The sequence below is a fragment of the Haemaphysalis longicornis genome, unplaced genomic scaffold, assembly GCF_048455015.1.
Source record: "Haemaphysalis longicornis isolate Haplotype H1 unplaced genomic scaffold, Haemaphysalis longicornis Haplotype H1 scaffold_2, whole genome shotgun sequence".
NCBI lineage: Eukaryota > Metazoa > Arthropoda > Arachnida > Ixodida > Ixodidae > Haemaphysalis > Haemaphysalis longicornis.
The window spans coordinates 14,784,765-14,806,373 of NW_027526295.1; the positions used below are offsets into that span (position 1 = coordinate 14,784,765).

The 21,609-nt window shown below is 52.2% G+C and overlaps 1 protein-coding gene across 6 annotated transcripts in view; it reads left to right on the forward strand.

The window, feature by feature from the left end:
* LOC144168766 (DNA-dependent protein kinase catalytic subunit-like) overlaps positions 1-21,609 on the forward strand; it is a 477,503-nt gene that overhangs the window by 88,045 nt on the left and 367,849 nt on the right. For all 6 annotated transcript variants that reach the window (XM_077697734.1, XM_077697729.1, XM_077697730.1 and 3 more), the window contains exons 19-22: positions 6,811-6,886; positions 8,241-8,429; positions 14,224-14,383; positions 15,672-15,778. In XM_077697734.1, the coding sequence (XP_077553860.1) occupies positions 6,811-6,886; positions 8,241-8,429; positions 14,224-14,383; positions 15,672-15,778 (532 nt within the window). The remainder of the gene's footprint in view (positions 1-6,810; positions 6,887-8,240; positions 8,430-14,223; positions 14,384-15,671; positions 15,779-21,609) is intronic.

Genomic DNA, 21,609 nt, shown 5'->3' on the forward strand with positions numbered 1-21,609 from the left:
TGAAAGTGGAATATTTAGTTCGTCACTCAAACTCCGCGCGCACTCAAAACACAAAAGAAACACCAAAAGCATGCGGACAGGTTCAGACACAGAAGAGGTTCATACACAGCGCCGACGACGGCTGATCGTCACAGGAACTGCCAGATTCTAGCCGCGAAGTTGACCGGCGACAGCCAATAGGACCGCCAGGACAGCCATGGCCCGATTGACGTCGCAGAGGCCATGCCAGGGGTGCATAATGAGGAGAATTGAAGAGAGAGTGGTTGGTTTTCCCGCGACTTTCACTGCGATTTGCGCGCGTACTGCTTCACATGCACGTGTAATATTTGGCTCGGGTGTTCCTGGAAGTCTAATCTAAACGTCGCGCAGGTTTACTTGCACTGCACGAAGGGTGTTGCAGGGTCCCTTTAACGATCACTGCCGTAGCCTGTACTCTGCACGGCTGATATGTTTACTTTTCGCGACTTGTCCGCAATATATAAATGGTATACGAATGCGAGTTTTCAACGCCTGCGAGCAAGTTTGGACATGGCTATATTTAGTTTTCATTAGGACTTCGGCGTGGGAATGTATAATTGTAACGTGGGCTCTTTTATGTTTACAGTGAGCCTGCCTTCCTCTAGCATCAATGAAACTAACGATTGCTCACAGAAGGCGAGGCTGTGTACGAGGCGAAACACGTCGTTAATGAATCAGGGTAATTGGGAGTTTTAAAATAGGAGAACCGAGCGTTGAGGGCCCCCCAAAGTGATGGGGGAACCCAAACGCAACACGCCCGCACGCGACGAAAGGGTCTTCTCGAACTGCTCGCCGCCGGCTTCGGATGCAAGCGTAATCGAATGTTGGGAACTTTAGGCTTAACCAGGGTGTCTAGCGACCGGGAAAACCGGGAAAAGTCAGGGAATTTTGAGCCACCGGGAAAAGTCAGGAAATTGTCAGGGAATTTTTCAATCAAGTAGTACCAGTCAGGGAAAACCATTTCGGGGCCTGCCCACAGTTTCAGAATAGGGGAAACCAGTGTTGCGCGCCCCCAAGAAGTTACCGAATTTAACACGTTCGCGCGCGACGAAAGCATGAACCGCATGAAACGTTTTCTGGTTTTTCTGCAAGCGAAAACACGCCGCGCACGCCTGAGGAGCGCTGACGCCGCCGCGAAAACCACCCGCATGGTGCGTGCCGAGCGGCAGGCGACGGCAACATGGCGGCACTATAGTAGTGCGGTAGCTCCAACGACCGCTTCTAACCGCTCTTTAAAATGCTACTCAAGGCACAAACGCACTTGCTTGTGCAGGAAAGGAGCCACCGCAGGCACGAAATCGTCGACGCAACCGTGAAAATACCGCGCACGAATCACTTGCAGAAACTCGCCGTGCGGTTCACGCAGCTCGCAGCTGGCTTAGGTTGCTGGTTGCCCTTGCGCAGAGGGGCGATGTAGGTGGTGCCTAAATCGCACGCACAACGCGCTTTTTTTTTCAGCGAATTTTAAAAGTCTGCGCTTTTTGGGAGGTAATCTTGAAAGAACTTCTTTCTTATGACATCATGAGCCAGAATTACCTAATCAAAAAGGAACAATACATGGTTTAGCGTGAACCGCGTGGGGCGTTTTCTGCTCGCAAAAATGCGCCGCGCTCGTCACAGACGCTCTGACGCTGCCGCGGAACCGCCTGCACGCTGCGCGCGGTGCCGCCGGCAGCGGAAACATGGCGGCGGCTTCGACCCTGTAGTGGTGACGGGAGCTCGAGCGACCGCTTCTAAGTGCTTTCTAAAATGCCACACAAGGCACGCACGAAGTTGCTTGTGAGGTAAAGGAGCTTATAATGTGGGCGAAAACGGTACTATAAAACATCATCCGCGCCGCTAGTGAAAGCGCCCATGCAATACCTGCCGGGGTGGTAAGCCTAAACATCTGTGGCGGGGGGCTGTCTTGAGAGCTTCGAAACTGCCGCCATGAGGCGTGCGGCTCTCCATTGGCGCAAGTCTGCAGGCTCCTCTCACTGCCTCGCGCGACGCGCGTCATTTTCTGAGCGAGGCAGAAGCTGCCGCGCCCGAATCGCGTGCAAAAACGCACCATGCGGTTCACGTTGCATGTCGAACCAGGACAATAAAAAAAAAAAAAAAAAAAAGCAAAAGGTGCTCGCTGAAGCGCAACTTGAAGCTTCTATCTCGCAAGAAGAAATAAACTCTCTGAAGCCGTAACAGAAGGCAAGCAAACTTCAAACTGAACAAACGGAAGTTAATCAATGTGCATTTCGAGAATTATGGCAGTTGCAACAAATGTGTTTTTCCTTATGAGTAGTATTAACTCTATGGTGTTTTGTATGTGCTTTTTATATGCTTCACGGACCATTTCCACAGAATGGCGCCTGTTGTATAGGTCAGGGAATTTCGTTTAAAATGGTCATGGAAAACATGGAAAAGTCAGAGAAATTGAATTAGGCAATTTGCTAGACACCCTGTTAACGTCGCGGCAGATATTTCTTCGCCGCTAGCGTTACAGTTGCGAATGAGAGTCGCTAATACAACTTTTAACTTCACTGTCACCCTCTTTCTTGTATGTGTAACTTTGTATCCGCGTCCGTTTAAGCGATCGATGATCAAGAACCTGCCACGGCCTCGGCCGATGCTTGCGCGCAGGCACATATCCTTCAGCCGCTCGCCGCACCGCGCGTGAACGGGCCGGCGGTGCCGGGACCGACCTTCGGGGACGGTCGGCGTAGATCGCGGCAGATATTTGAGCATCGCTTTGAAAACCACAGCTGATGACACTACCTAGCACAAGTTTTCACCACTCTAACATCCACATTCACCGCTGTCGAATTACTTTTCCACAACTAGCGTGATTTGAAAAAGCGGCAACAAGTTGTTGCTGCCGCGACCTGCGTCGGTTCGAGCTGCTCCGTCGCCCGTGCGGGTAGGCACGGTGGTGTGTGCGCGGAGCGTTTTTGCGAGCAGTAAATGCTTCATGATTTCTTGCTTTACACATTTGTTGCAAACAAGAGAAATCTAGAAACTTAGCATGGCAATTATTGTAGCCTACATTGTTGATCGGGGAAACGAGCCGCAGCTTACGCTTCGGTCGCACACGTACGCCACCACGCTCAAGTTGTTTGCGGAGAATGTACCACAGTTGATACGGTTATAAAATCCCCATGACGTCAAACTGTGCTTGACACACTGAGAATTAATTTCAAACGACAGAAATTAACACGAAAATACTTTTAGAACGCGCGTCCTAAGCGAAGTGTCACGCGCTGCAAGCCAACTGTGCGGCAAGGTAGGAACGGTGATCTTACAAGTGACGTCCAAACGATCGCAGCGCCAGCCTCTCCAGTGGTGGGCCTCGCGGGCAATATCCCGGGGTAGGGTGCTCTTTGGGGAGTGTCGAAATCCTTTCGGGGGGTTGTATGAATCCCTGGTCAAGAGGCCCGTGAGAGGCCACATTGGGACCAGGGTGCAGGAATGAAATGTTTTTCTCTCCAGTTTCGGTTTCATTCCCTGAATAAGAGTTTTGTTCCAGTTCAGCTCCACAACGAAAAAGTAGTGGTGCGTAACTTTTTGTAATGGTTCAAGTTTGCGTGCAAGAAAAATTGAGCGTTATGAAATAAAATGAAATACATTTGGAATTATAGACATATGTTAAAAGATATGAAACATAAAAATAGCTCAAAAAAGCATTTTTTTTAGATGTCATTTTAGTCTGCGGAATGTCTCCTCCACAAAGTTGGTGCTTGAACAGTACTAGGTGAAAGGGTGGAGAGTTGGGCAAGTTGGTAATGATGCATCACGAATAAAATGCGCGCAAATTAACGGGAACAAGAACACATGAAGACGGCTGCGCTTGTGCCGTCTTCGTGTGTTCTTGTCCCCGTTAATTTGCGCACAGTTTGTTTTTCGAGAAGTTCTAGGTACTTGTAAAAGCTTACAGGCCCGATTTTCCTGGGATTCTTATGCCAGAATAACAATTCTTTCATAATTCTCTGCTTCTGCACCACGAGTGGTATCCAGCGATAGGAAATTCTCTAGAGCTATATCTCTGCATGTAGTGCAGCTAACGGGTAATTTCTTTTGCAGTGTGAAGCTGAATGTGTTAACCTAGGAGCAAGGCAAACAGATTTTGCAGTTTATCTTTCAATAATTGTTGAGTTAGCGTTATTTATAATTGGTTAGCAGTGGTTAGCACGATTACTTCAAACCTAGAATTGATGTATTAAATACATCAATCACATGCAATTGCGTGTGATTGCCAGACAAAAGAACTGTTTCCAACGTTGCATTCTCCACAACTTCTAGTATCCATGAACAGTTTGTTTTCTATTCGCAAGAACAGTCAAGAAAGCTTTTTAATTATCTCAAACTAATGACCTTACATCAAAACTAATTGAATATGTGGAATCAGTGAAAAAAAAAACTGAACAAGCCCATAAAGTTTAATTAAAATTGGTTGAAAAGCAAACAAGAAGTTGCCAAGACCAGTCTGCTTTCTTAAGTGATGCTTATCATTTTTTATAAAAATTTCCGGTACATAGCTCACTGCATGCAAAAAATGGCTGACGATTACTGTACTCCCTAATGCGAATCATGTGCTGCACAGCACGAACTGCAGTCTTCCTGATCATGGTACGTAGCTGCTACGTCTCGGGGAGTGATTGCGTGATCAGTGAACGCACGGTGGTGTGCGCTACTCTGCCATTATCTTGCAGCGCATCGCCGCCGCTGAGCATGTTGTAGATAGTGTTGAACCTCCCGCACAAATGTCACATGGTTCGGATCAGCCACGCAATGAGGAGGGCGGGCTGAGTTTCTGTGGCGCGGCCTTGGCCCTCCCCCTCACACTGTCGCCATACTTTCACCCTCCGCTATCCTACGGGCTCATACTCGGTGGCCTGTTTGTTTTGGTTGTCTCGTAGCGAGCCTCGGCATGCTGCCCTCGCCCTCATGCTTTACTCTTCCGTTTTCCTTCGGTCTCGGGTGTTTCCTTCATTTTCTCAGCTACGAGGCCGGTGATGCCGTCAAAGCACAGTAGTGGACGCTGAAGTGCTGCGCACTAAAAATTAGAGCACCTAAGCTTTCCTTGTGGTCTGCCTCCTGATGGCAGTGCTGCAATGGCACTCCGAATTCCCACCCGGGCGCCAGCAGTCCTCCACCTGGCACCTAGGTTTCATTGAGGCGCTGTCGTGGGGGACATATCTTTGCTTACTGCGTGTTTTGGGGCGGCCCCATTGGGGGGAAGTGTGCAGTTGCTGCGTGCGAACTTTTCGCGCCCCCAGAACGCCAGTGTGTGCTGCACATGTGCACTCAGTTCTCGAGTGTGCCACCTTGTTCTGGGACCCAAATACGAGAACTCGTGAATAAACTTCAAGCAATATAAAATCCTCCTGTGTGCTTTGTTACGATATTATCGTTTCCATTTTAAGATGCTCTGTCTCGTGGGATACACGTACACCCAGAGGAAGAGAGAATGGCAAGAAAACTGGGGAATGTTCAGAGCGCACATCAGTAGAAGCTATTAACCCTGCCTGACACACTTCCTTCTGCCCCCTGTGAAACGCTTTCCCGCTGTGCTCTGGCAGAACAAGCGCAACGCTACCTGTAGCGGTGTCCATAGAGTGTGCCGCTGGAGTCCTCATTTCGCGTGCCAAACATTGTAGTAGGTGAATAGATAAGGCTGCAACATCTGCGTCGTGGCCAGCCGTGTGCAGCTCGGCACTGACCACCGAGAGACAGACTGAGGTGGAAGGAGGAGAGGGAGCGCCGGCAAGACGAAAGACGGCGATCTCGCGCCTTGCCGTATAGGAGTTGAAGCGAATCTTAAAGCACCTTCAACCTTATATTCTGCTATCCATGAAGATTACTGGTAAACACTGGAAGGCTTGAAAGGCAAACTTTAATTAAGTATAAATGAAAAACACGAAGAGGAGACAAGTTGAAAAAAGAAAGGTTCCTTCCTCTGGTTAGCTCTGTAGAAAAAGTGGGGCTGTCTCGAGGGCTGGCAACGGCAGACGGGTGGTTGTGGCATCTCCGGACTCGGGCGCGACACGGTTCTGCGTAACGAAACTCAACACCTTGCCGGTTCTGCACGACAGCGGGAGAAACGGGCCGAATTCCTTTTTGGGTTGTCCCCGGCTCGGAGAGGGAAGACGCAGCGCACACACACTCAAGCACAAGAACAAACACAAAACACACCTGTTTCACCCTCCGAGGGACACCGGCTGGCTCGGAGCTCAGAGTTTGTGGCGTCTCGCTGCGCGTCGATGAATGCGAGCAGAACAGAGTGACACTTTGCAGCCAGCAGTAGGCATTCCTTATTTAAGGGAATGGCCAGGTAGGTGGCTGAAGCTTGTCTTGGGCCCGGCCGAGTGTGGCTGTGAAGGCATTCAAAAAACGCGCAAATTCGAGGGAATAAAGGACCTCTCTGTAGGGGAGGTGGGGGGGACAGGCAGTGCTGTTCAGATGAATGAGCAGCTTCTTCCCCCCTGAAGCTTTGTTTTTTTAAATAAAAATTACATGGTTTAGAAGAAGGAGTTCACATTTTTTTTTTCCCCCTTTTCAATCGTGGGAATTGGGTGTGTGTTGGAATCGGTATACTCTGAGAAATGTGGTAATGCTGAACGGGGTAATGGGAATAGTAGTGTGCTCGCACTCTCCGCATTTTTCATGATGAGGGATGACTCGTACGCTCTTTGTGAGAAGAAACTATGTAGGTGCACATTGGATATCTGTGGACTACTATGCCTGTGCACAGGTACTTCTGCTGTGGGTGTACCACACTGTCCTTGGTAGCAGTTCATGCAGTGTGCCCCTTTGTTGCAGCTACCCCCTTGTGAGTGGCTTCTACAAGGCCCTGGCCGTGTGCTTCCAGATTTGCGACAAGTCGTCGTACTTCGACGTAAGTCACTCCACGGCCTCGCTTGTGACGTAGTGCTGCAGAAGTGGGCACTGGGACCGAGGCCTGCATGTTTCAAGGCCAACCCACCATTGATGCACTCTGCATGTTTTCATGCAAACGCAGCTGTTTGTACAAATTTCTCTGTCTCGCCAGCTGCTACTTGGCAATGTTTTCTAGTGGTAAACGTTGAGGCAGCGAGCACTGGCTGTTTCTCGGCAGTCTTGGCAGCTGCCACAGGCTTGGCAGGATCAAGAGCGCCACCAGCCCTTGTTACTTCGTTGAACGCTGCTAGTTCTCTTATGGGCACAGTGGACACAACTTGCGGTTGCTGTTTGAAGAGCGCCTTGTTTGCTCTTCCTTCTCTAATGACGAGCTGTCATCTGAACCCAAGCTTGGATTGTAATCAGATTTAAAAGAGTAGCCGCTGTTGCTTGCCATTGAAGGCTTGCCATTTCCGCAACAAATGCCCGTGCGGAAGTAGCAGTTCTGCTCCTCTTTGTGGCCCAAACCACACACGAAAACTGGGTAGGAGTGAAAGGGGCTTGAAGAGGGGTTGCAGGAGAGAAAGGTCTTGGTACAGAGTGCCACATTCCCCCTCTGAGAGATTGCCCTGTGGCATCATAAGGAAAAGTTTCCATATGTACAACACTGCTCCCGTAGCGCACAAAAATCCTAGAAGAGACCGGTGCTGCGGCCCCCATATGCAGCGCTTGAGGTCTGGGGGTCTTCCAGCGTGGAGCCCTGTGCCTCGAAGGTGCTGCGTTCGTGTGCCTCTGAGACGTGGGCAAGTGCACAGCAAGTGTTCAACGTCAGCTGCTGGTGCAGGAAGCACACAGAAGGGGCAGGTGCAGGATATTGTTGAGGAGAAGAGAGCTTCTGCAAAGGGGCAAGGGGTGGCAGCACTGCCCCGTGGGCATGGTCATTGTACCGAAAGGCAGCAGCAGGCTGGTGCTCCCAGCAAAGGTCGAGCGTGCTTGGCAGCCGTGTCCACGGAGGGAACCTGCTCAAAGGAAAAACAGTGAGATGAATTGAGCGAGCTTGGAAAATACTGCGGATGGTGGATGGCCCCGGGCGTGACAGTTTTGTGTTGCAGCGTGTGAACGGAAAATGCAGAACGTAAGGGCAAATTGGTGGCACTGCGAGGACTTTAAACGACGTGGGGATGCACTGGTACGTCAGTAGGCAGCTTCCATACGGTAGGCACGAGAAACGAAGAGGAACTTGCAATGCAGTGGTTGAGTTATTGCTGCGCATTGTGCACCATTTCTGGGTGACGTGCAGGAAAGCTCACGGCAGGGTTCAGTTTGGCAGACGTGCCTTGCGGGCGGGCACTGAGGGTGCTGGTGCTGCGCAGGGCTCCCCCGGCCCGGGTGGGGAGGAGGTGCGGCGGTGCCTGTGCCTGGTGTCCAGCTGTGTGCGGGAAGCCCTGGGGCGGCTGCAGCAGTTCCGCGACGACCTGCTGGCCTCGTGCCTGGAGCTGGTGCTGCGCGCCCCACGCTCCGTGGTCCGCCAGCACGCCCCCGCACTCGTGCCGGCTCTGCAGGTGAGCAGCCCCTGCCCTGGGGAACAGGGGAGCACTGGCCGCACGTGTCACATCGCAGAGGCACTGGCATGGATCTGCTGCACGTGTCGTGTCGCATTTGCATGCCCGGTTGGGCTTCACCGGTTGTGGGGGCGGCCATCTTGGCCAGCAGAGCAGTCGCGTGCACGGAGCAAGATAAACAGGAGCGCCAACTTCGCTCTCTCCTGCGGGCTCGTAAAGTCCATCACTCGCAGAGCGCAATGTAGATGACGCAGCGAATGGTCCGGCGGCTAAGCGGACAGCGTTCCCCGTGCGCCGGCGGGCGCGTTGGCGGAACGCATTCCGTCGGCTTTTGTCGTCTGCTTCGGCGACGGTAGTTTTGGGCACGGAGTGCTTTGGGCCTGCGTTGGTGCCGCTTCGCGTTCATTGCGCTCCTCCTTCGCACGGCTTGATTAACTTGTTCGACAGCACCTTCTGGGTAACCCGAACCCGAAGGAATTGAGTGGTCGTACGGCACGGCAAAGATGCATTAAGGATTGGTTTGCATGGCGGGAAAACAAAATGCAGGGCGCACATATAGACATATGGCTGCTATACAAACACTACCTTTTGCGCAGTGCTTGCCGAAAATGTGACTCCGTTTGTAAATTTGTGAACACCAATTCGGCTGTGTTTCAACAGGTTTTACAAAAGGCGAAAGGAGCAACTGGTTCTGATCACTAGCGATTATAAAAGTTGCCTCAGCTTTCTCACCGTTCTCCAACTTACGTCCAAAACAGAGTGTGCCTAGAACACTGACCGGCACTCACACGCTCATCAGAAAATAACAGAAACGCGATAACATCACCCGCGACTGCCCGCGACGTAGCAATCTGCTCAAGATCGAGGCCCTGACAGTGCGGTCTTTTCACAAGCCTTCATTTAGCGATATTTGAATTTGTCCGCACCCTATATCTCTGTGGTGATGACTTGCCAAAAGAAAAGGTTTGACGAGCCGGTTGTTATGCTGGTCAGCGGCTTAAAGAAAAAAAAAGAAAAAAAAAAAGAAAACGCCGGGAACTCTCGTAGGCCCAAAATTGCAGCCATACAAATCGTAGCATTTTATTTGGAGTCGACGGCGTTATCGACGAGATAACACGACCGTAGAGCAACAGTGAACATCAGGCGGTAAGTTGCGGTATGGGTTACAATAAAGGTTGCGTTTGATATTCTTGGGTGCCTTATCAAGATGACAGTGTTTTTGTACACTTATTACAACAGGGCAGCCATCCAATTCAGTCATTGGCACAGAAATGTTTGTCTCATTGCCGTTTGCCGATGGAGACTCCAGGCGACCCTTGTAAGCATTGTTCGTGCGCAGAAGCGGCATAAATAATTAAGCAGGCGGCCGGAGAGCGGGCCAACAACACAGGGTAATTTTTGCGCTGCATCGGTTTGTCGTAAGCAGAATCACGCTAGACTGCATGTTGTGGCGTTTCATATTACTCTTGCCCATTCTTTGGTGATTCTAAAGTCGTCGTCGTTCAGTTGCGTCTTACATCTGCTGGGTTAGTACAATATTTTTAGCGGGTCTTCATAATGTCAGAATAAACGCCCCCGATAGGGAATAAGCGATCGCCATGTATGCGGTGGCGTGCGATTATCTGCGCCGTCTATTACGGCTGCTCACGGGTGTTTAAATTTCGCGCGTGCAGGCATTCCTCCTGCATAGTAGGACAGGCATACGACAGATGTCGTTGCGAAAGAAACGACGCCTCTGGGGAGAGCGAAGAAGGGAAGAGCCATGTACAGAGGCACAGTGACGAGAGGGCAAACGAAGGAGTGTCACGATCTAGTCCCGCGTTCGTGAACCTGGGAGGGTAGGGGTACCCTCCAGCCGAGAGACGACATGCAGCGTGCTGGTGGTGACGGTGACTGACCCCCGAGCAGCCGTCCTCGGAGGTGTTTATTGCCCGGCCACACACAAGGTTGCCCACCGAGCCTGGTGGGGCCACTGAACTTAGCGGCCAACGAATATCAGGGATGGGGGGCGCCACACACTTGTCACACCCCTCACCCCCAAGTTTGTTTGTCCTACACAAACACAAAACACCTGTCCCCCCGGCGAGTACCGGTCCGGAGGTCTCCGCAGTCTCGCACTCCGCCTGGGCACAGGTGTCGATGCAAGTGTGGCAGCATTGGGTGCCACTTGTGGCACTCTCGCACCAGCTGTCAGCCTTCCCGGTGTCGGAGGACTTGCACGTGGCGCCACAGTGGCACGAGTAGCACCAGCCCCTGGTGCTGTGCTGGCAGCGGTCGGTAAAGCTGGCTCCCCTTGAAGGAGTCCTGGCTGAGGCAGTGCAGCAGGCCCGTGGCCAGTCAGTCCGACTGCACCAGCAGGGGCGCCAGCACCTGCTCGGGCGCATACGGGTCCCCGCACAGCATGCACAGCATCAGCCGCAGGTCCGGCCGGGGCCCCGCGACCGCGGGCGGCGTCTGGTAGATGTGCAGCCGCTCGATGCTCTCCACCAGCGCACACAGCGCCTACTCCAGCCGCACGGAGTCCCGGCCGCCGCCGTCGTCCACGAAGGGGCACTGCAGGCTCTTGGCCCGGTTGATGCCCTCCTCGCACAGGAAGTCCCCCTGGCCCGCAAACACCATGACCAGGGGCAGGCCGTGGAAGGGCAGCCGGTTCTCCTGCTCCAGGTTGGCTAGCAGGGTCTTCTCGAGGCTCTCGCGGATGTACTCCAGCCCCGGCTGGCTGGTGCACACGCACAGGCAGCCCTGGGGCAGGGGCTCCGTGCGGAACGAGTTGTGCGGCAGGCCCACGTCGCCGTCGATGATCCTGACGACCAGCGCGTACTGGGCCTTGTCGTCGAGCCGGAAGCCCTGCGGGAGCACCTGCCGCATAGCATGCGCCACCTGCTGGGCGCTGGCCCTGGCACTCAGCACCACCAGGTGCAGCAGGCGGCCGTTGGTGCCCAGCACCCCGCCGCCGTTGGTGCCGGCCTCTCGCCGGTGCAGCAGCTGCTCGATGACACCGTCCATGCAGTCGGGCTGGACGGGGCAGTGCTCCCTCTGGCACCTGAATGCTTGCCGCCGTGCCGGTGAATGTCCCCACCTCGGGCTGGAACAGGGCCTCGAACTTGGTCAGGAGGCCGGGGACGTCTGCCACTGCATGCACTGCTTCCTGGTACTCCGGCAGCCTCACGCCCAACGCCTGGATCCAGTTCCGGCCCAGCAGCGTCGGTGACGGCCCCTTGGTCAGGTACAGGGGAAGGGTGGCCTCCCTGTCGCCAAGGCGGACGCTGACCTGGGCTTGACCCTCGACTTGGGCGAGCTGTCCGGAGTAGCTGCGCAGCATGACGCCCGACGCCTCGACGGCCACGCCAGGGAAGGTGCGCTTGAAGGCTTTCCCGGCCATGACCGACACACTGGCCCCTGTGTCCAGCTCCATGGAGATGGGGCGCCCGCAGACTTCGACAGTCAGCCAGTATGGTGGCATTGGCGGCTGCACTGTGGCCGCGTGCCACATGTCAAAAATCTGCGGGTCTTCGGCCACGGCGTGAAGCCTAGCCGCTGCACCCGAAGCTGCTGCCGCACGCCCCCGCCGCCTACCCTTGCGCCGACTCCCTCGGCCGTGGGCTGGCGCGGAACCTGTGCTCGGCGCCGGCTGCTGCTTCCGTCCGTCCGCCGTCGTCCCCCCTCGGCACGCCCGAGCAATGTGCCCAGTTCTTCCGCACGCAAAGCACTCCGCTTGCGCGAACTGGCACTGGGAGGGGGGGTGGTCACCACCGCAGCGAACGCACCTGCCATGCCGTGCCGCCATCTTGTTCACCGCCGCCTCCGCCGACGGTGAGCCGGCCGCACGTGCTAGCTCGCCCGCATCTTTGGCCGCAGCCTCCATCGCCAGCGCTGCCTTCACGGCGTCGTCCAGCGAGGGGTCGGGAAGCTCCAGGAGTCGCGTCTGCATGGCGGGGTTGTTGATGCCGCAGACGAAACGGTCCCGGAGCAGCGAGTCGAGCTGCTCCCCGAAGGCGCAGCCGCTCGCCAACCCTCGCAGCGCTGCGACGAACTGCCCGAGCGTCTCTCCGTCTCGGCGGCTCCGGTTATTGAAGCGAAAACGCTCCATTAACGTCGACGGAGCCGGGCTGTAGTGCGAGCGTAGCGTCGCGAGCAGCTCACCCAGTGACTTCTCGTGCGGCGTGGCCGGCTTGAGCAGGTCGAGCAGGAGAGCGAAGACGCGGGTCCCGCAGCTGGCCAGGAAGATGTCGCGCTGTTTTGCCTCGGGTGTGTCGTTCGCCCGGAAAAACACGCCGACTTGTTCCTCGTATACCGGCCAGGCGGACCCTTCACCCTCGAACGGCTCAAGCCTCCCGTACAGCGGCATGGCGTAATGGTGGCTGGCTTGAGGGGGCGGTGTCTCGGCGTTCTCGGTGGCGGCGTTCATGGTGGCTTCGGCCGCTCCGCGGGCTTCTTCCCTCGTCGCCAGTGTCAATGGCGACGAGTGGCTTCAGTGGCGACGTATCCCATCCTCGTCGCCAGTGTCACGATCTAGTCCCACGTTCGTGAACCTGGGAGGGTAGGGGTACCCTCCAGCCGAGAGACGACATGCAGCGTGCTGGTGGTGACGGTGACTGACCCCCGAGCAGCCGTCCTCGGAGGTGTTTATTGCCCGGCCACACACAAGGTTGCCCACCGAGCCTGGTGGGGCCACTGAACTTAGCGGCCAACGAATATCAGGGATGGGGGGCGCCACACACTTGTCACAAGGAGGAAGAGAGCAAAGGGAAAGCTGGGCGGCCGGCGGCGCATGGACATTATTGGCTCGAGCAAAAGAATTTTTCTGGGCCACAGTCGGCGCTCCTCTTTATATCTTGCTCCGTGGTCGTGTGCAAGCTCGCTACCATGCCGAATGTGCACGGTGCACTCCGCCCGGGGTACCATGTGGAGGATGCTTTCGGGTGAGTTGGTTCGTGATCCTGCAGTACAAGCGGAGCACAGAAGAGAGAGGCCACGTAGGTTGGAAAACATTTACTCTTCTTGTTTGTCCAGGCCTTTTTGCGCTTTCCTTTTGCTAATATGCCACGTGGCTTGCGAGTAGGATGGACCCTCACTGATCTCCCGTCAACACCATCTCTCCAGAAAAGCCCTTTTTTTCACCAGGCAGTGGTGAGAACTGTTCCCAGAGATTCGCCTGGAGTTGGGTTTCGGGGATCCATTCTCCTCACAGCAGCAGTGGCAGATATGCAAGTCTGGCTGGCTCCCCGTGCCCTGGCGGACGAGCACATGTCCGTTAGCGGCAGTCGTCTCCCACGTTGGGCACATTTACTGGGAAATAAGGGCACAACTGTTTTGCTGGAGCGTGCAGTCTGCCCACCGTGCGGCAGTCTCGATTCTGCCACAAGGCTAGCGGTGCAGCCTACTAGGGCATACTCTAGTGGAGCTAGTGAGGTCCCCTGTTATCCTGCATGCCAGCTGACAACTTTTACATCAGACCTTGGAAGCTGGCTCGATGTGGAAGGAATGTTTTGCGTCAAATCAAAGCCAAATTCAGCTTTGGGGTTTTATTTGCACAGTTTTGTTATTTTTTTTATTTCCAGGTACTGTTGGCCGATTGGGCCGTTGCAGGAGTGGGCTACCCTTACGGTGTGCCATGGGGTGGACGTGCTGCTTCACAGTGCTGAGCGTGGCCACGTTGGTGTCCCTGAGGTGTCCGCCGGCAAGAGCGCCTCGGCTCAGCATTGGCTGAGCAGGGAAAGGGCTGCAGCTTGTGCCTGCTTGGAGGGCTTCGTTGCGTGTTGTGCCGGATTGATCCCCATCCCCTCTTGTGCAGGTGGCCCTTGGGCAGGGCCTGAGCTTTCTGCCCCTGGCGCGGTCGGCGCTGGACGCCCTGCGGCTGTGGGAGCAGTGGCTGGCCCCGGAGGTGGTAGACGCCTGCTTCCGCCAGGTCCTGCCTCGGCTCTGCCCCTACCTGTCCCTGGGCGCCCAGGCAGGTCTGTCGCCCACGGGCCACTCTAACCGGGGGGCCGTTTCTTGCTTCCGCAGCGCCCGCCTTGTTTCCACGGTTGCAAGCACCAAAACGAAGCACAGTGGAATTGTGATGATACGATCCTGGGGGATACGAATTTCTGAGAAGTCCTCGCGAAATTGCATTGCTTGCAATGGGCAAAATTTCGACTCTTACAAACAGACCTGCGCGGCCAAGCGGATGATACGAATGAGCCGGCAAGGCGCTCGACTGCCGAGCGAGGAAGCGACGGCAACATACAGGCTGTCTCCCCCTCTTTGTCGCTCTTTCTCCAGAAACGGCCGGGCTGTTGTTTTCTGCTCGCAAGAACATGCCGCGCACTCCACAGGCGCGCTGACGCCGCCGCAAAACCACCCGCACGCTGCATGGGGCACAGCCAGCCGCAGCAACATGGCGGGGCTACGGTCGCGAAGTGGTGCGGGGCGCTCCAGTGACTGCTTCAAACCGCTCTTTAAAATGCCACTCAAAGCACACACGAAGTTTCTTGCGCAATAAATGAGCTAATAATGTGGGTCAAAACGCTGCTATAAAACATCCGCTCCACTACTGAAAGCGCCCATCTGCCAAGGTGCTAAGCCTAACCATGTGCAGCAGAGCCAGCCGGCTGTCACAAGCGCTTCGAAACTGCCGTCATGAGGTGCACGCCTTTCCATTGGCATAAGTTGTCAGGCTCCTCTCCCACTGCCACGCGCATCGTGCGTCATTTTCTGACCGAGGCACAGGTGGCCGCGGGCGCGGGATCGCATGTGGGCGTGAAAATATTGCGTGCGCAACGCCGACGCTCATGAATCGTGTGCAAAAGCGCTCCTGCAGTAAGCTTGGGCACCGTGAGTGAGGAGATGAAAATCCAGAAAGGACTGCTCGGCGACATGGAGGTTAAAGAAAAAGTAGATAAACGTCACGGATTTGTTCACGCGAAAGGAGAGAAAGAAATAAACGAAAACTTTGTATTTTTCGGTCCGTGTTAGTAATATGAATTTTGGATGATACGAATATTTTTCGCGGTCCCTCGGTATTCGTATGGTGGAGATTTTACTGTAGTGTGTTAATGTGGGGCGTAGTGTAGTAGGTGTGTGTGTGAAAAGAAACGCCTGTGTCCTTTGAGTTGGTGGTGGGGCCCGACTGTGCCGCACCTGGGTTCAGGGTGTCTGGTAATGGGGAGCTGGCAAAGGATGCGTTGCCCCTTTTAGCTGGGGTGCTGCACCAGGGCCGTGCGGCCAGCCTGCAGGGGCTCCCCTCTCCCCACCGTGCAGCCCTGCTGGCCAGTGACCCGGCAGAGAAGACCAAGCGGCCCAGGCCTCGGGGGCCACGCAAGATTCCCCTCAAGCTCCTGTACCAGAAGAAAGTGGAGCACTCCAAGGTAGGGGGCTCTCTCTGCAGGCCTGCGCCGGTTGGTGGGCTGAAGGAAGCGCACTGGCCTCTGACCCCTCGGAACTGTACAGTGAACAGGGTCCATGATTGGCCGGACATTTTTTTGTTCCCTTCGAGGTACCTGGAACCAAATTTCACGGGGTCAACTGGAAAATTTGTTGCAGTGGAAGCCTCAGCCTTTCTGTATTCTGAAAAGACACTGAGAGAAAAAGTAAGAGAGGATATGCAGTTTCTGAAGTTTAACAGTAGAAAATTTAATCTACCTTCACAATTTGTACAGTATTCGTGTAAATTTACGTCAGTCTTTCCAGAGTTATCCCTGTGTTAGGCGCATGCTTGGTGTGCTTTTTTTCGTGATGAACAGAGCTACAAAGTGATGCTAGTTATATTGTTGGACCTATGCCATAGCAAAAGTTACCATGATCTGAACCTTCAAATGAATTTTTCTCAGTTCCTTTTTTTTTGCAAGACCGTGCTCTGCCTTACGGGGGTTTTGTGATGTTGCTCTTGGGCTAGGATGACAAGACTGGTACCATTGCATTCGTGCTGAATTGATCTAGCAGGTGATGCTATTTTTGTTACTCTATCTATGCGCACCTATTTGCAAAAATCAGTAGAGATTAGACAATTTTATACAGATTGTTGATATTAAATGTTCACCTTCTTCATGCATTGCAAAAGTCTTCAAAATGAGTAAAAAAAATTGCACCATCTTCCCGAAGGACCACCCTGAGTGGTATGCAAAGCAGCCATGGGGTCGGCTGAAGTTGCCATTAGTTTTCAGTTCGTTGTTTCTGTTGACGTTCAGCTTCGCCTTCCCGAAGGACCACCCTGAGTGGTATGCAAAGCAGCCATGGGGTCGGCTGAAGTTGCCATTAGTTTTCAGTTCGTTGTTTCTGTTGACGTTCAGCTTCGCGTGCCTTCGTTGAATCAGTAGCTTCCTGACGTAGTTTGAATGAGTGAAGGACACAAGGCGCGTCCGTAGCACATGCTCCCGTCTCGGTTTGTAGCGCAGTGGGAAGAGCGCCACGTACCTCCCGTTGCGGCCAGAGTCGTGGGATCGAAACCGGCGCCGCCTAACTATTTCTTTTTCTAGTGGACTGCGCTGACGTCAGCCCAGACGCTGACGGGGCTGAAGAGACACGCATGCGCAGTAGAGTGCGGACGGCGGTTAACAAGGGAGGGAGGGACACAGACCCAAGCATGAGATGCTTCGCTTCTAAAATAGCATAGCTGGCAGAGCAGACTTTTGGCATTATATCCATACAAATAATTATTGAGTTTGATCAAACGAAATTGCTCTGAACCCCTGTAAGAAATGCCTCAATAAATAAATTTTAAAACATTAAAGCTATGTTAAGACCAATCAGCATAGAAGCTCATCAACGGTGCTAATTTTCATCTATCTGGCACTACGAATTAAAAAAAAAAAAATGTGTAGAGACCCACCTCCGCGTGATACGGCCGCCATGATGCCCAGCCTCCGAAATCTTGGCTGAAACATCGTGTTTTTGGTTTCATCAATGCGTGCATGGTTATGAGCAGCTACCGAACCTGGCCTTGGCTTAGTCATGAGGCAGCAGGCGCTACGCGCCATCTGTTTGAAATTTTGTGTTTTGCATTTGCATTGTTGTGTTTGCCAGTGTCGGCTGCTGCGCCACAATCAATGAAAAATGGCCGAAAGTGAAATGTTTTTGTGTCTCATCACAAATAGAATAATATTTGCATGAAAGGTTATAGTTTATTGGAGGTTCACAGCAATTTAGTCGCCAATTTTTGGCGCTCCTAGCTTTGCTGCCTGCAACTTTGCGTTGCTGCGTGGCCTGTTATCTGATCTCTTTCGATTCTGCGCGTGAGGTTTGGCCTTCAAACAGTAATAATGCAACGCACTTGTTGCGGCCGAGGGTAGATGACTCCGCATTTTGTGAACCTCCAGATGTAGTACAACAACTGCGTTCCTGGTTTAGAGTAGTTTCTAGTGCATGGTAGAACGCCTGAGAATAGTAGAGAGATTGGGTACGTGGCAGGGGACTTGCACAGCGGCCTGTGCGGAGATTAGGGAGGCACCATAATGCTGTGAGATGGGGTTGCATCTCCTCCAAATGGCAATTTGGGCTTGCTCCAAACCTTCTCCAAAAATGCCTTTGTGGCTGCTCCAAGCCTGCTACAAGAGGCACTTTTGCCTGCTCCCAGGACTGCTCCCAAACCCATGGACCCTGTTGCACCCCTGGATAATGGAATTACAGCACCATCGCAACCTGTTAATAAAATAGCATTAATTATTTTGTTACCAGCAAGGTTCCAGAATTTCTTAGTGTTTTCAACAAGCAGTGTATTGTCGAAAGAAACGATTGGCCTCCTTGAACGCACTTTCATGCACCACTGTGCAGGGCCAGAGCGGCATTCACCTGCTTCATCGTTGCAGCCACATTTTTAATTTGACGATGGGCACTTTAGCGACACGTTGAACCAAGGTGATCGATGCTTACGGTGAATTACGCGCAGACCACTCAACCAAGTTAGGCATGTAGGTATCCAAAGACGCTCCAAGCTCATTGTTAATACACGAAAAATTGGCCTTACTGCAGTCTCGAGTATATATTTCGGTTTAGTGGGAGGGTGTGATCACTTTAGCCAGGTAGGAGTAATAAAGAATGGGCAATATTGGGACACACAGTTAGAATAAGGTCCAGTGGGTTTGCGCTCATATCTGAAATTCTGGCAGACACATTTAAATTTGGGTGAAACTAAAATGTGAGCGTACGTTAATAAAACTGTCAGCTTCATTTGACAAACCAGGAGTGGCAGGATCACCAACGGGCCACGTAACGTTAGGGAAATTAGAATCGCCCAGTCAAATGATCAGAGTGAACGCAGGCCGAGACTGTCGGTGCGTCATGAAGGTCGGCACAAAATGTCACCCGCACAGTGAGTGGCCGATAGCACGCGCAGAGTACAAAAAGTCGCGGTAGCTAATGCACATGCACGCGCAGACAATAATGTCACGAAGCCAAGGACGACGCAGTTGTCTTGAAGGAGAAACAAGTTTATTGGAGCGAACTTGTGCTCCCCTAACAACTCAAAAGAATACAGAGGCGGCGAAGCAGCGGTCAACAAAGTGACGTACTCAAGCGAGCGTCGGAGATCGAATGCCACGGCGTCTGCTCTGCAGGCTTTTATCTTTCGGCGCAAGTGTTTCTGGAAACGTCGATTCACATCCAGAACATTGTAGGTCACAGAAGATTATTCTGGGCTAGTGACGTTAGGGCGAAACAGTCTGCTTATCTGAATGTGATAGCCCGTGCAGCATAAAAGTAAAGAATGTAAGATGCGCTTCGTTTGGAACGCAGATAACGCAGCCGGGCGTGGCCCGGCAGTAAAAACAAACAATAAATAAACAAACCCATACACGGTTCGCGGCAATATCAAGGCCAGATCGCAAGGGTTATGTGAAAAGAGGAAATGCTGTCAGCAACAGTGATTGGAATACTTCCTTGTGACCTTTCCCCAAGGTACAGGTGGAAATGCTTTCCTACGTATTTTAACACATAACCAAGTTTGAGTGAGAACTCTGGTATCAGCATCGCAAGTGTTAATGAATGGCAACAGTTGCTTATTCATAATGCTGCGGTTATTAGTAAAAAGAAGATCAGAAGATCAGATTTCAGCATAGTTGTGCAAAAGGCCTGTCCTTTGGTGCAAAACCAGAGGGTTCGCTAGCTTAAGCATGGACGTCGTTCTGGGTATCAATTTCGGAGATGCAGTCGGCAGAAAGAACGTACACGCAACGTTTTTTTGTTGGCAGGCAACTTGTTGTGCCCAACAGAGTACTGCTTGCTGTTTGCCTTCCCAAATTCTCCGTGATGCACGTGTGGCAACACAGGTGTCATTGCTTATGCAAACGTTTGCCTTTCTAGGCTCTCTCCTTTTTAAGCTCTTTGGTTTTAAAGCTAGGAAATCTTGCTATCACACGGCGACACTTACCTGAAGAAAATTTGCCCAGCCGATGCATTCTTGAGCTAGCCTTATTGGAGAACTGCAGGTCTAGAGTGGAAACTAACAGCTTGCATAAGCTTTTCTCGGAATCATACCGTGTTTTATTTGGGTGAAAAACTTTGGTTTTCAGCATTTTATTTGAGAGTGCTGTCATTTTGCTTTTACATAAACCAAAGAAATATCATCACATTGCTAGGAGGCATTGGGGGATTGAAATGTGGCTTGGCTTGGCTGTGGCTCGACAGCAAGGGAGCTCATTCACAAGGTGATCTTAACTATAGTGTCACTTCCATCAAGCACCCCCCATGCAGTGGCGGTGGTGTGGTGCTGGGCCATCAGTGGCTGTTTTGCAAAGCGACAAGGACTCGGGTTGCATGTTTGCAATGTTACAAAATTACAGTTTTGAAAGTTTTGTTATCCGGTCTACATAAGGATATGATTTTTTTAGACATGCGGGAAAATAATGCGGGAAAAGTCGACAAGGGAACTTGTGTGCACTGCCTCATAGGGAGTCCTTTGTGGTAGTGCTAACCGGACGAAACCCCAGTGATTTGGTTATTAAGGCAAACCAGGTGCTATACTCGGGAACAAGTTAAGAACGGCACCAGCTCATGTACGGCATCACTCCGCCTAAGCGACGGACCCGGATGTCAACGGGCGCGCGCGTTTTGAAAGGAGACTGCCACGAATGCGTGGTATCGTCTGCCTTTTCTCACGTAGTTTGTTTGCCGTCGCTGCAGTAGTTTATAAGCATATTAGGTCCAACAAGATACAAAAACGGCTCGTGCCATGTTCCAAATATTCCCAGTAACGCGCTACTTGTGCTGCGCGGAGTGACATCCGGCTGCGGTGATGAGGCACAGCAGCAACTTCGGTGCCGTTCTTAAGTTGTAACCGAGTATAATCAAGTTAGCATCCTGGAGAGGGGCAAATTCACTTGTGATAAATGGTACTAAAACAAAGGCCGTTCTTTTCAGGCCTAAAAATCGGAAAATAGACGCGCTGCCTGCCTTACAACTTGCAAATTTGGATATTTAAATTGCTCCTGTGGTTAAGTGTGTGGGTGTATTGTACGAGGAACACGTCTTGGTATGCGCAGGTAAAATCATAAGCTGGGTATCAATTTCGGAGATCAGCATCGATGAATTTTGATGAATTTCTAGGGTCTCGGGTATACTTTGCAAAGTACAATTTTATTTGCCAAGGAGTGTGAAACTTCTTATTTACAATTATCTATTTATGTCTGTCTTAAACTACTGCTATCTGGTGTGGGGGACTGCTACTGGTTCCAATATAAGCCAATTACACAAAATACAAAAAAAGGCTGTCCGAGCTATTATGAACGTGCCATATGACAGTCATACGGAACCACTTTTTAAAGTACTGAATTTATATCCGCTCCCTGACATTTACAAAAACACACTATGAAACGTTTTGAAATTGGAGTTAAAAGAAAAGACGATTTTCTTACAGCTACATCCAGGTTGACCCTAAAAAATAGTATACGTGACACACGGTGTCGTGAAAACTGGAACATACCACGCAGCTGAACAAACTACGGGGACCAGATGTTACGCTTTAAACTGCCACACGTACTAAATGAATAACCACTTTATTATTTGCACTTTTTATCTGGACGTTTGCAGTGTGCGTATTTTTTTCCAAGGATTGTGTTTTTTCGCTCGATAAACCACCCCATAGGCTATTTCGGACGTTTCCGTTCGATGTCTTTTTTTGGTTTCATATCTTCTAGTGCCTTCTGCGCATGTTATGCATAATTTCTTTTTGTGTTTGACCTGTATTTTTGACACGGCTACTGGGAAC